The sequence below is a fragment of the Amphibalanus amphitrite genome, unplaced genomic scaffold, assembly GCF_019059575.1.
Source record: "Amphibalanus amphitrite isolate SeventyFive unplaced genomic scaffold, NRLGWU_Aamphi_draft 000270F_arrow, whole genome shotgun sequence".
In the NCBI taxonomy this organism is placed as follows: domain Eukaryota; kingdom Metazoa; phylum Arthropoda; class Thecostraca; order Balanomorpha; family Balanidae; genus Amphibalanus; species Amphibalanus amphitrite.
In genome coordinates, this window is record NW_024881765.1 from 414,624 (window position 1) to 428,004 (window position 13,381).

Genomic DNA, 13,381 nt, shown 5'->3' on the forward strand with positions numbered 1-13,381 from the left:
ATACGATCAACCTTCACTACCTTGAGGTCTGTTTTGCTGTTGGGCAGCTGTGAGGTCATGTGACGTCATCAAAGGTCACCAAAGGTTTTTGGCCAATAACTCCGTACAGGAACAAGATACAGACGCGTGGATGGTCTCATTGTGTTCAGCTCGTCAAGACGCATCGAATGATATACATGATGACCTCGAGGTCACGTGACCTGAGGTCAACCTTTGACCTTGACCTTTCGAGGTCAACATATATATATCATTCGATGCGGATTGACGAGAGGATCACGATGATGCCCTTAGTTTGTTCCTATCTTGACTAATTCGAAAGTTATTCGAGAAAAACTCTCTCCATATTCAGCGCCGCCATTTTGACTTTTTCGACCCCTGTGACGTCATCTTTGACCTGACCTGAAAATGACCTTAGTAAAAATTGTAGATCTTGACAGTGCGTATCCGATGCCGTTTACCGCTTGTCGATATCTTGCTTCGTTCTCGAGATCTCAGGGGGGGGGGCGGTCATCCGCCCCCCCCCCCGTCGGTACTAAGTTGGCGCAGACCCCCGTCGGTACGCGGGATAAGGGCGAAGAAGATAACTGTAATTTAGCTGCAAATTTATTTACATTTAAAAGCGTAAATACATTTGGGATCACATGTGACCTCCACTGTCATACCTATAACCAATAACTGGAGAGGCCTGAGGTAGGATTTATCGTTATTGTAGTCCGCACGAACAACGCAATGCAGTTTCATCATGCTACCATGGCATCATGTTTTCTCAGTATTTCTAATGAACCTAGAGTCTACAAGACTACCGAGTAACGGCTACTCCCTCTTCGGTGTTGCATCAGAAACGAATCGCAAGTCGCAACCCGAGTCTCACGGCATACCAATTAAGGACGGCTGCAAGAAACCATCCGTTGAACTGTAAACGATGACAAGGTGCACAACGAATTAATGAGCTTTCTCTGACAAAGAATCAACAACTCGAATAATGTACAATGGCCATTACTTTATCATCCTCATTCGCGAATTTATCTCAAAGACTTTATTTTATATAAGAAATTCGCCGTTATCTGGAACACGGACGATATAGACTACAGCCATTGGAAAAAAATTATAACGCACGTTCAGGAAATCAGGGCCAGTCTGCACCTCACTCGCTGACACGCATAGAGGCGCATCCTGACGTTTGGGATTCCTGGCAGGCAGACCCGAAACGTCAGCTACCACCAGAGCACACCGCTAGCTGCTGCCGCGGCCGTCAGGTCACGTTGGAGCCCACGTGAGCCAAGTCAGTAAACAAATAAATAACGAAATAATTTGTAGATGAGAAGGCCTGATCCGGTTGGGATCTGGCACGCGCCACTTGGACCACTTTTTGTGGCGTTTTTTATCACCTGGTGGCGCGATGGCGCAGCACAGGAAAGGTCAAAGCAGACAGGCCAGCCATGTAACCGAAACCCTTATTGACCGGGACGCGGCGACAGAGGCGGAGCCAGAAAACGGACCGAATCAGACCACTAATGGGCAGTAGCCAAAGGAGCTGCGCAATGGTGGCTCAGCAAGTAACCTTTGGAACTTGCTATTGATTAGTGGCCTACTAAAAAAAAACAGCCACAAAGTAGTGCAAATTAGCTGTGCAAGCCGCATGCCTCATTGCCTGGACACGAAGAGCCCTAGGTCCGAGCCTGGCCAACGGCAGTCAATGACCGGCGCTATTGACCCGGAGTCTGGGGCTACCAAGGACGAAACGACAAAAAAACCTTCACAATGGACCACAGACAACACGCCACTGGAACGCATGGCAACGGGGTACCTCGTGGCTCGTTCGTTCGTGTTCCGGCAACAGAAGCTTTCCAATGTGGAAAGGGATACATTTACCTTCACATAGACCAGTTTATATAGTGATATATGGTATACATTATACAGTATACACACTACAGTCTACAATTAATAGATAGGTGTTTGGCTATTGTTCCGCAAGTCACAGTGAATATATCGGTGTTGTAGCCAGGTTTTTAGTAAGTTCGACAGGCCCCAGTCTGGTGCAGTGCGCCTTTTAGCAGCTGCTTTGAATGCTTTGCTACATTTACGGAAGGCATTGTTCTGCTATGGTCTATTGCACACAATCCAAAACGCCCCACTTATCCCTGCATATACTTTTCCGGCAGATCCCTGTCCACTGCGCACTGTGCACTGTTGGACGACAGCCATAGGTGTCCCAGATACTAGCGGCATGCCAGCTGTCAACTGCGCGTGGAACGTGGAGAAAAAGGCCGGAACCCTCCCCGCTCCGTCGACAAGCGCTCGTGAATCTTACACCCCCTGTGACGCGGACCCCCTCCACAGCCCCCCCCCACACACACACAAGGTCACTCGCCCCTTCTCCCCTCCCGGCCGCGGTTTTACGCAACGAGTGCGTGCGAAATACGCAGTTGGCTACACTTCCGTAACCGTTACGTGTAATGGGGAGCAGTTGAAGTGTGAGTCGCACTTCTCACCAAACTAACCACTACCCATCAACAACACACAATGTAGTATGACCCACGGCCCATCGGTACTCACAGGCAGTTTTTGTGCTTGTTCCAGGGCAGGATGACCACCTTGCGGTCTCCGCAGGACCAGGCCACGCGGCTGTCGTCGGGAGCGAACACGCACGGCACAGCCGAGCTGTCCGCCTTGTCGGCCAACTCGGGCCGCGGCCGCAGCTCCCCGACCTTCACAGACACACCTGGAATGGAGAGAGAGACACAGTCAGACACAAAGACAACAGTCAGACAGACACAGAGACAGACAGCCAGAAACAGACAACACAGCCGCAGCTCCCCCACCTTCACAGACACACCTGGAATGGAGAGATAGACACACAGTCAGACACAGAGACAGACAGCCAGAAACAGACACACACAGCCGGAAACAGACACACACAGCCGCAGATCCCCCACCTTCACAGACACACCTGGAATGGAAAGACAGACGGTCAGACAGACATAGAGACTGACAGCCGGAAACAGACACACCTGGAATGGAGAGATAGCCAGTCAGACACAGAGACAGACAGACAGACAGACACAGCCACAGCAGAGACACCTGGAGCAGATAGCAAGACAGATACAAATACACGGCCGCAGCTCTCCGATCTTAACAGACACACCTGGAATCAGACACAGACGCAGACAGAATAACAGTCCGGTCTGCTCCGGTCAATACAGCCGTCCATTGTCCTTATGAGGTGATAATATTTACAGTCTTAAACCAAATGCCGGCAGTGGCACTAATGATAATCTTATGGTTGTTTTCTTATTCTATTGTATCAGTCCCACTGCACTCTACAGTTTCATTCTGGAGAAAAGCCTCGCCGCTGCCGTCCCTCCCAGCCCTGCCCCTTCCACATTCCCACATAGCTGCACTGCCTGCTGTCTGCCAGCTGCCATCCACGGCACGCAGCAAGGTCGGGAAGTGACGAATACCGCACTAAAACGCTGCAGTGGATCACGGGACCCACTTCTGCAGTCACAGACCGGCAAAGACAGGAGGAAGACGACGCAAATGTCCCGACGGTCCCGCAGTCAAGCGTGTTAATATGTCCGACAGAATAGCACGCCAGCACCCCCTGCGTATTGCGTACTGAGGCTGAAGGTCAGTTCCTCGTTGAATGGACGCGAATAGTGACCAAGGCCGCTGAGTACATGCGGTTGTAAGCGTAGCTTAGCGCTGCACACTCGCATATGCGCTGAGTTGTGACGGCTGCAGAAGGAAGTGGAACAGGAGGCCGGCTGCACGGACCGGATAACACGATTAGCGAAGGTCGGACACGTCCATACCAAAATAAGTGCTCGCTCATTTGCGTTGTAAGTGGCATAAGTAGGCATCGGGTCGGGTCATTGGGTCCATAGCAAAACGTCTTAAACAGCATCGGTTAATTGTTTAATGTCATTAATCTAAACGTAAATACGGAACATTGATATTCTCGGGAAAGAATGATGAGGTATAATTTAGAGAGAGCACCATTGAATGTTTCTCCTTCATCTCAGCTTTGTCAAAACTCGCCTATGAAGTAACGCACCCACCGCATCCCTTGCATGATGTCATACAACTTATATGTTGATTATATGTTGATTAACGATATTGGAACTAGCGACATTATTCCTGGGTATGCATGCAGGTGCTACTGACGACAGGAGCTGACGTGAGGTGAGCTATCGTGTTCGTAACAGTCGGATCCCCATGACTGCACCTCCAATCCTCCATAAATTTGAATGCAAACCTCCTCTACCCACAAAACTAACCGATTGTTCATAGACCAAAAGTCTTAATCTATGCAACATTATGCAATGTTAACAAAGCCGGCGGATGCTAGTTAGTTCGTATGCCAGCAAGAGAGCCATGAGCAAAAAGGGGGTCGGTTACATAATCTCATGGAGCCTGGAAATGTTTGATGCTTTGCAGTGTTTATGGAAAGCACCGCGCAAATGGCGCCAGCCGCTTCTTATCCCATAAAGTATAGTATACCGTCCGAAATACCAGTCGCTGAGAACTGTAAAGAGAACAAGATGAGTGTCACCAGGCCTGAGTTCTTGCTCGAATTTGAGTTTGTGTATATTCGTCATTGCATCGCCACTCTAATTGGTCATTTTTCGCATAATTAATTGTTCCGCGATGTGCAATGACTGTTTTTATAGGTATTTAGCAGAAAACGCGACTTCAGTGCACGTTCGTGCTATAAATTCAGGAACAACTGCTTACAGTGTTGAATTACGACTACATTACGCATCTCCACTCAAATCGAAATGTCTGCAGACATTTCGGGACGACATTTCGGGAAGAAATTTCGGGACATCCATATATCCTATATCCATATCCATGGACTGCTTTGGCTATTCACACATCTTCACCAACGACCGAGTAATGCGCCACATTTGCATTCATATACATAGAGCCAGCTGGCGCAATTTTCAATTCAACATAATCTAATGGTCTGGCCAAGGAACGGATCCAGACAAGTGAGAACACCACTACGAGTGCAAGGGGTCGGTTTTAGCAAGGACGGCCTTCGGGGACCGCTGAAGACTTACAGGGTGTCCCATAAGTTCGTTCTCACATTATGTTTGCATGTGAAACAGAGTACATTGCGTTTTGATATATTTATGACCCCTCAATGTGCTCCCCATTTAATAGGCAAACACATGAATACATGCTGCGGCATGCCAACCGGCATGTTTGGCTGCATAGCAGGCTTAAAGTTAACCCAGACTGACTTGACATGCGCCCTGAGCTCCTCGAGGCTGAAACAGCGCTACGCTTCGACGAGCCTCAATTTCAGCATAACCAACAAATTTTTATGAAATTTTGATCCGATGAGGTGCCTGGCATGTGATCTTGCCACAAACGCCTGTCACAGTCTCCTTGCACCACTTTTAAGCTTTGCTTGACCTGTGCACTGATGCACTGTCTTGCCTGAAGATGGGCCTACGACCTCCCGGATGCCATTTTCTCCTCTATAAATGTGTTCATACTCGCGGTTCGAGTTCAGCTTGAGGGCTGAAACTCCTCCTAGATGTTCTTGGAAAAGCATTCTGCTTCCCAAAACTGTTTCTGGGTTGCCACTTGCAACTTTGTCAACTCCAGAACGCCTATAACCCCACAACACAGTGACCCTGGCCTTTTGCATAGGAACATAACGGGACGAAACGGAGGCCTCCTCCTTCGCCCTTATGGGGTTGTTTTCGGGTTTGGACGGGTGTTTCATCTCGAACGTGGACTAGTTAGTCCAGATGACCTGGTTGATGTCCTCAGCCCTCGTTTTGTTTAACCTCAGGCAGGCATAACGAAACTCATGTTTGGCCATTTTAAGACGTTTTTGACTGTTTTGTGCCCTCCGGTAAGCAAAGCTTAAGTCACCTTGAGTTATGTACCCCGAAAGAACACTCTTCAACAGCTGGTAATCCATCCTGAAAAGTCTGATCACTAGCTTTCTAACCCTTTAACCTTTTTGATGGCCACTTTGGCGCCACACAGTTTTGGCCACTTGGCTGACTCCTGAGGGCTGACTGGAAAGAGGATAAACTTGCAGTGATTGACTCCCGACAAATCATCGGCGTCACTTGCTGACTGGGCGTCCAGTTAGCGATGGACATTTGCTACAGACTGGTAGGCCTCAATCACACTCAATCGTCGCGAATGGTCACGTGCTGACTAAATACTGAGACTTACCCGTATCGGAGACCTCTATGTTGCGGCGTTAGCCGTCTCTGTAGGAAGCGGGCTCTTTAGCAAAAACTATTTTGTCTACAGAAATTAGCTACTGTGGAGCATATTTCTACCAGCCATGGCAACCACGTAAGCTCAGTTACGAACCAATTTCAGCGTGCCTTTAAGCAAGAGAGCCTAAAAACGTAAAATTTAGGTGAGAACGAACTTATGGGACACCCTGTACTTCCCTGCAGTTATACGACAAGCGAGCACGCACACTCACCGGTGCGTTGGGAACTAAAAATAGCGCGGGATTAGCTGTCAGGACCGAGGGCGGAGGAGCAGTGGATAAGGAAACGCCGAATAAGAATAAATATCTTTACCAGTATAGCGCCTTTTGGGGCGACTAACGGAGCGAGCGAGGGGGTGAGTCTTGCACGTGCGAAATTTCGAGGGGGTACCTCCAACTGACTTGTGCACGGCACCCTACTGACCGGTTTCTAGCGATGTGTCAAATTTGAGCACACTCGGCCCAGCCGTTCTCGAGATCTGGGAGCGGCACCCTGCACGTGCGCACGTGCAAAATGGGTCCCAACTGACTTGTGCACGGCACCCTACTAACTGGTCCCTAACCGTGTACCAAATTTGAGCGCCATCGGTCCAGAAGTTCTCGAGATCTGGAAACGACCCCTGCACGTGCGCACGTGCAGCAGCACCCCAACTCTGGCACATGGATATGCAGTGCCTAGTGGGTGCCTACCTACATGCCAACTTTCAGCGCAATCGGCCAAGTAGTTACCAATATATTGCAACAATTACAAAACTGACACCTCTTCGTTTTGCACGTGGCACGTGCATAAGGGGTCACCTATATGCATCGGGAATAGTCCAATACTTGGTAGAAGGAATGAAGCTACCCTACAAAAATTACCGCGTGTAAATCGGTCAAGTGGTTGCTGAGATATATAAGCCTCGCAAAAGCGTCCGCACGGCCGGCCGGCCGGCCGGCCGCTCATACTCAGAAATTTCCGTTAATCTAAGGAAAGACTTCGCTCGCTTCGCTCGCTCCGTAATCAGAGACTTATTATATTGGGCGCAAAATGACCACCGCAGTCGACGCGCCCGTAAACGCTAATGAACGAAAAATATTAATTATTAACGTTTTGCTGTGGAAGGGTATAATCCGTCTGGATGTTTCCCATCATGACATCAAGTTCGCAGAGGGATAAAATGTTACGCAATGTGCAATTTTTTATAATCAATCCGAGAGATAGCAATCTTTCTTTCTGTTCGTGTTTACAACTAAAACCTAAGTATCTTTTTATCGCGCTACCTCATGACTAAAAACCCTATAAATCGGCTGCACAATATCAGCACCAAGCTGGAATGACAACTGGAAACGGCTGATGATGAGAACCCGGAAGATAATACCTCATGACCCAGTTCCGTGGAAGTAAATAAGCAGTACGGACGCCACGCGGACGTAAATGCGTGTGCGTGAGATGGGCGAAAGGTGCCCAACACAATCGTAAACGCGTCTTATCGGTCACATACGTCCAAAGTTGAATATAACGCGCCTTCGCGACGGAACAGCTGACTTAGACGAAGGACGTATAAAACAAGGTTACAACAAGGACAAACCTCACTATCATGGAGTCATGGTAAGGTAGTTTTCGACATGGCGGGTAGTTAACAGCTGAATATTCACGAAAATAAACACGGGAAACGAGTCAGTCATGAGCCAACAATAACATCCATTAGTCATGACAGGCAGGTTTCAGCATGGCCATTGAAAGCTAAGAACTAATCAGAATAAAAACAGGAAACGATACGCGCTCAGTGTTTACTCGCAACAAAGTTGCATCACGGTCTGTCTCGCGGCGATTTCACCGCCCTCGCGACTCACTGACGTTCGGGGAACCATGAATGAGTCGGGCCGGCAGTTCTATGAAGAGAGGCACCAGCGAAGGTCGGCCCTCACTCCCAGCCTGAGCCATGCCGTACTACGCACTACGCAGCGGGCCGCCCCTCTGGGATATGGGGCCACGAGGCGAACAGGGGAGGTGTTGGGGGGGGGGGGGGGGGCGGCCAGTTGGCCGCCCCTTGCAAGGGTCAGGGTGGAGAAGGCCGGGTAGTGTTTGCCGATTAACTTCGATAGGCGGCGGAACGGGGAGGGCACCGGGGCACCGTGCCACCTTTGATTTTGGCATTTTAACATTAGCCCTATGGGCGCTGTATGGAAAGAATGGGACCAAAAGTCGGCAGTCCCCCCCCCCCCTTAACTGAAGGTGTTCCGCCGCTTCTGTTCGAATGCTTGGTAATGTCGTGATAACATATACAATTTTGATGATAAGGAAGCAGTAGGAATCCGGAAACTAATCTATAAACGTAAGCTTTCTTATGCCGCAGAGGAGGAGGCGAAGTTTCTAGTTCCATATTGATATTCCAATAATTAGGTACGGATATGGATATCGATACTTTCCACGAGAGCCAGATTCTCAGCTCAGGATCAATGATGTAGCCGGTCAGAACACGTCCGAAGAGCTGTAGGGTACAAACTGCGCAACAAACACCTGTAGGCTGTGACTCATGGACCACAGCTGCGATGGCAATCAACCGTAGTATCAGACGGAGATCAAGCAGTGGCGGCGGATTCGATTTTGGCGTGGGGGGGCAAGATCCCAGTCGAGATGATGTCATAGGCGGATCCAGAAAGGCGTTTTCGACACTGTAGGGGACATACCCCCCCCCCCAAAAAAAATGTCCCAAATCCAAAAACTCCTCGGATTTCGATTCCTTACGGACCTGCTGCTGAACAGTATAAAGCAAAAAATTACTGATGAAAGTTTTATTATTAGGAAACATAAGGTACCTACGTTTTGTCTATTTCGGGCGATGCAGGGGGGGGGGGGTATTTGCTTTAAATGCCCGCTCCCTGGATCCGCCAGTGGACTATGTAACGATTTTCGTATTGCTGTATTAGAAAAAAGCTCCAATGGGAAAAAATATGCCATAACCCGATCGCATATCAGATGTTGAAGAACGGTGCCAAACCTTTTGAAGTAGGCGAGCGCTATTCTTCAATGAGGTAACTCCTTACCTCATTGTTCGTTCCTCATTTCCTCTGCTCCTTTTACGTTCGATTTCCGTTTAACGTTCCCTTAAAAAGTATTTCTGAGACAGATATCAACTGAAACCAGCTCACAGCGGGAGGAGACCGCTTACCAAACATTCAGAGACAGTCAGTCGCATCTAAACCTATTTGGACAGCGATCCGCCAGAAACCCACCCCAAGGCAGTAGTTCGCCAACTAAGCTCACCGAGACGGGCTGTCTCGATGGGTTTATACAGTAAGCCTACAGCAAGGCTTAACTAAGGCCCAAACGCCCGTCAAGCTGGGAACGGCGGGCTGAGGCTAGGGTGAAGGAACGGTGGACTGGAACGAGGATCCAGAAGCTCTGGGTGGGGCATTTCTTTAGTAGGGCTTTATAGGTGCGCTGACTGCGGTAAGGTCCAAATTATCACACCAAATTTTGCCACGACATCTGCCGGTTCTGGCACTCAAGAATCACTGGGCCTAATGTGGGCCTACAATGCCGAATGACCTCATCCATTGACTTTACAACCAGGACTTTGGTGTGACCCAGGGAAGATTGAAACCTATAGAGGGCGTCTGTTTGTCGCATGATCGCGGAACGGTGAGCGTTTGATCTACAGATTGCAATCTGTAGATCAAACTGAAGCATGCTTCAGGAAAAGCGATCACGAGATCCATTCGTGTTTCCGAATGAGAGGGAGACCCACTAATGATCAGTGCCCTAACCCTCCAAAGTTTCCAACTTTAATTTTTACTTATTTAATAGTGAAAACTGAAATAAATCGGATACTGAACTGTGAACATCCAGTTTTTACACTGGCCCCACACAAGCCTCCGAATGCCCAAAGCAGATCTCTGATGACTGGCCTTTGGGTGTCATACCCGTGCATTGGTCAATGTGGTCAATGTGTACGACCTCGGCGTTTACCATTTTATGCATTGGAAACTGTTGCGCTCGAAAAAAAATCAGGGGTGTGGCTTATTATGAACGCTCATCAGTCCTAACTACCCGCAAGCGAATGGCTAGCCCTTCCGTCTCCGCTCGCTTGCGATTTGGCATTTATGTAGGTACAAAATCGCGGCAAACGACCAACTGAAGGTATGAGTTGGGTCTCTTGCACACTTAAAATATCTCTAAATCGAATCTGAAAAGACAAAAAAATGTTATAAAGCGGAAATGGTTAGCATTTACACATATTCAAAAGGCACCGTTGGACAAACTGTACGAGCGCATAGCTGCAATATCAGGTTATGAAAAAATTTCCCCATGTTTAGGGCACAAATTATGGAGGGGCAAGAATATACGTTTGCCCCTCCTCCAAAAGTTTATTAGGGGACGATGCCTCCTCTGCCGCCCCTGTAAGCGGTCACTGAAGGCCTGGGTTGCCGCTGCGTCACGTTGACGCTTATAATGCCTCCAAAACTAGGTTGAAGAGAGGAAAACTCCAATTGAACGCAGTGGCGGCGCCACGAATTTTCGCCAGTGGGGGCAAGCTTGAGGTGACCCGACTGTTGTCTGATACGCCAATCTGCAAAATCCATGAGCAACTTGCCCCTAGATGTTGCCATTCAAAATTATTATGGTACTCATGTGACCTCGAATGACCTTTGGTTGACTTTGACCAGGCGCGGATACAAGGGGGGGGGGGGCCATGGGGGCCATGCCCCCCCCCCTTGGCCGATTTTTTTCAAAAATAAAATAAAAAGTTAAAAAGCTGAAAAGGGGGCCTCCTGAAAATAAAGTGGCCGAAATCCGATGAGTTTTTTTTAACCTACCCACTTAGTTATTTCTTAGAAGACTAGCTGAGAAGACTTCTTTGTTAGAAGATTGGTAAAGCTTTTCATAACTTGGAGGTCTCTTATACTCACAGAGATGACCACTTTTACAGGGCCTCCTAACCTGCACAGAGGGCCTCCAAGCCTGCACAGATGTCCTAACAAACACAAAATCTCTTAGCCTACACAGAGGCCTCCACTCGCATCCGAACAAAGGGCCTCCTAGCCAACACAGAGGGTCTCCTAACTCACACAGAAGGTCTCCTATCCTGCACAGAGGGACTCCAAGCTTGCACAGATATCCTCTTCGCCAACACAGGACCTCTTAATCTCCACAGAGGGCCTCCACTCGCATCCACTGAACAGCTAGATAAGCTCAATAGACGCAGTTTTTTTTTGGGGGGGGGGGCCAACAAGTGGGAAGATGGGGCCTCCAACAGGTGGGGGGCCTCCTGGTTTCTAATGGCCCCTCCCTTGGAGATTTTCTGGATCCGCCCCTGACTTTGACACATGAAAAGTCCTTTGTGATGATTTCGTAGCCACTGATCACGATTCTGGCATCCATTTTGCTCTAGTCTAAGCATTCATTTAAATGATGGGAAACATGTCTTAATTAGGTACTAGATGCCGGCAGCGCTCTTGCGTTGCCTTGGGCCAGAATTGGATGAACGGAGCTGAGGGCACACACCGGGCAAAACCACCGAAACCCAGACTGAGCTCGGACTGAACCTGAAACCAACCGAAACATCCCAAAAATGCTTGAAAGCACGTGAGATGGGTGTCCCATAAGTTCGTTTTCACCTAAATGTTACGTTTATAGGCTCTCCTGCTTAAAGGCACGCTGGAATTGGTTCGTAACTGAGCTTACGTGGTTGCCATGGCTGGTAGCAATATGCTCCACAGTAACTAATTTCTGTAGACAAAATAGCTTTTGCTAGAGAGCCCGCTTCCTACAGAGACGGCTAACGCCGCAACATAGAGGTCTCCGATACGGGTGCGTCTTGGTATTTAGTCAGCACGTGACCATTCTCGACGATTAAGGGTGATTGAGGCCTACCAGTCTGTACCCAATGTCCATCGCTAACTGGACGCACAGTCAGCAAGTGACGCCGATGATTTGTCGGGAGTCAATCACGGTGAATGAACATGAGTAGGAGAATGAGTGGGAGTAGGAGATATGCGACAGACGGTCCGAGAACGAACGTTTTGCTGATGCACTTGATACGGGGACCGTAAAAAACAGGCGTACTATTATAACCGCTTATCATGAATGTTGCACTGGTCTTCTGTTCCCTTTTCAACATCAGCCAAATTTTGTGGGGGCAAAAACATAGTCTTGCCCCCACGGCCTCCTACCAGTGGGGGCAGTCTGCCCCCACTGCCCCCACGGTGGCGCCGCCCTTGATTGAACGCGAACGCTTGTCATTTAAGAAAGGCAACGTATGATAAAGTACATGGGCATCTGGTTACATCTTCAGATGATCGAACAGAATAATTAGGTATATGGTTTCTTGTCTAACTTTTATGTCACAAATTATGGGGGGGCAAAAAGATACTTTTGCCCCCCCACGAGTTTGCCAGGGGGGGCAGCTGCCCCCCCGAATCCGCCGCCCCTGAGATCAAGTACGGTGCATTGTGCAAAAACCCAAAATCGAACCGTTGCCGCCGCCCTTCGCTGAGTGGAGCATCACCATGGGCCGTCCAGCATGAGCCGAACGCATGGAAAGTACCAGAACGGTAGAGCCCACGCACACATCGAACAGGGTCATGAGCTCAACGCACTTACAGTAACAAACATCACAAGCTCTAATCCCGAAAAGAGTGGTTCTACTCACCAGCATTATTGCTTCCGGAAACGCTTGTTACCATTTTCCGAGAGCGCTCCTCTTGTGAAGAACCAGCTTCAGCGACACCGCCCCGCGTGTCGCCCTACGTTCGGATCCAGCCGCGAACTGGAGGAGCCCCGCTCCCCGCCGCCGCCCTAGGCGAGCCGTATCGATCGCGACTGGCGAGACACCTGGCGGCGGCGGTTCGAAGCTGGCGGGCGGCCAGCCAGGCGGCCGCAGTGCGCACGAATACCAAGGTCACCGACCGGCCAATGGAAGGTCGGCAGACGGCGCCACACCCCCGCCAGGCCTCCGTCTGCAGTCGGAGGGGGGGGGGGGGGAGGGGGCGTCTGGGAGACGGAGGCCGAGCCGGGGCCGAGGGCGGCCGCCATGAAAGGGGCAGATTGGAGTGTCATCATCCCACCGCGAACAACGACCGATGGGCGCGAGATGCGCTGGATCATCCCGTTTCGACCAAGCTCTCTTCGATCCATCACCG

General features: G+C 49.6%; 1 protein-coding gene across 2 annotated transcripts in view; it reads right to left on the bottom strand.

Annotated features, from left to right (window-relative positions):
• Nucleotides 1-13,381, bottom strand: part of LOC122387009 (WD repeat and SOCS box-containing protein 1-like) — a 32,202-nt gene that overhangs the window by 16,445 nt on the left and 2,376 nt on the right. The window contains exons 1-2 of one of the 2 annotated variants that reach the window (XM_043376802.1): nt 12,892-13,193; nt 2,557-2,722 (exon numbers count right to left, since the gene is read on the bottom strand). In XM_043376802.1, the coding sequence (XP_043232737.1) occupies nt 2,557-2,722; nt 12,892-12,925 (200 nt within the window). In that variant the 5' untranslated portion in view covers nt 12,926-13,193. Of the gene's footprint in view, nt 1-2,556; nt 2,723-12,891; nt 13,194-13,381 lie in introns of those variants that run through there. The other variant, XM_043376801.1, reaches the window with a different exon arrangement.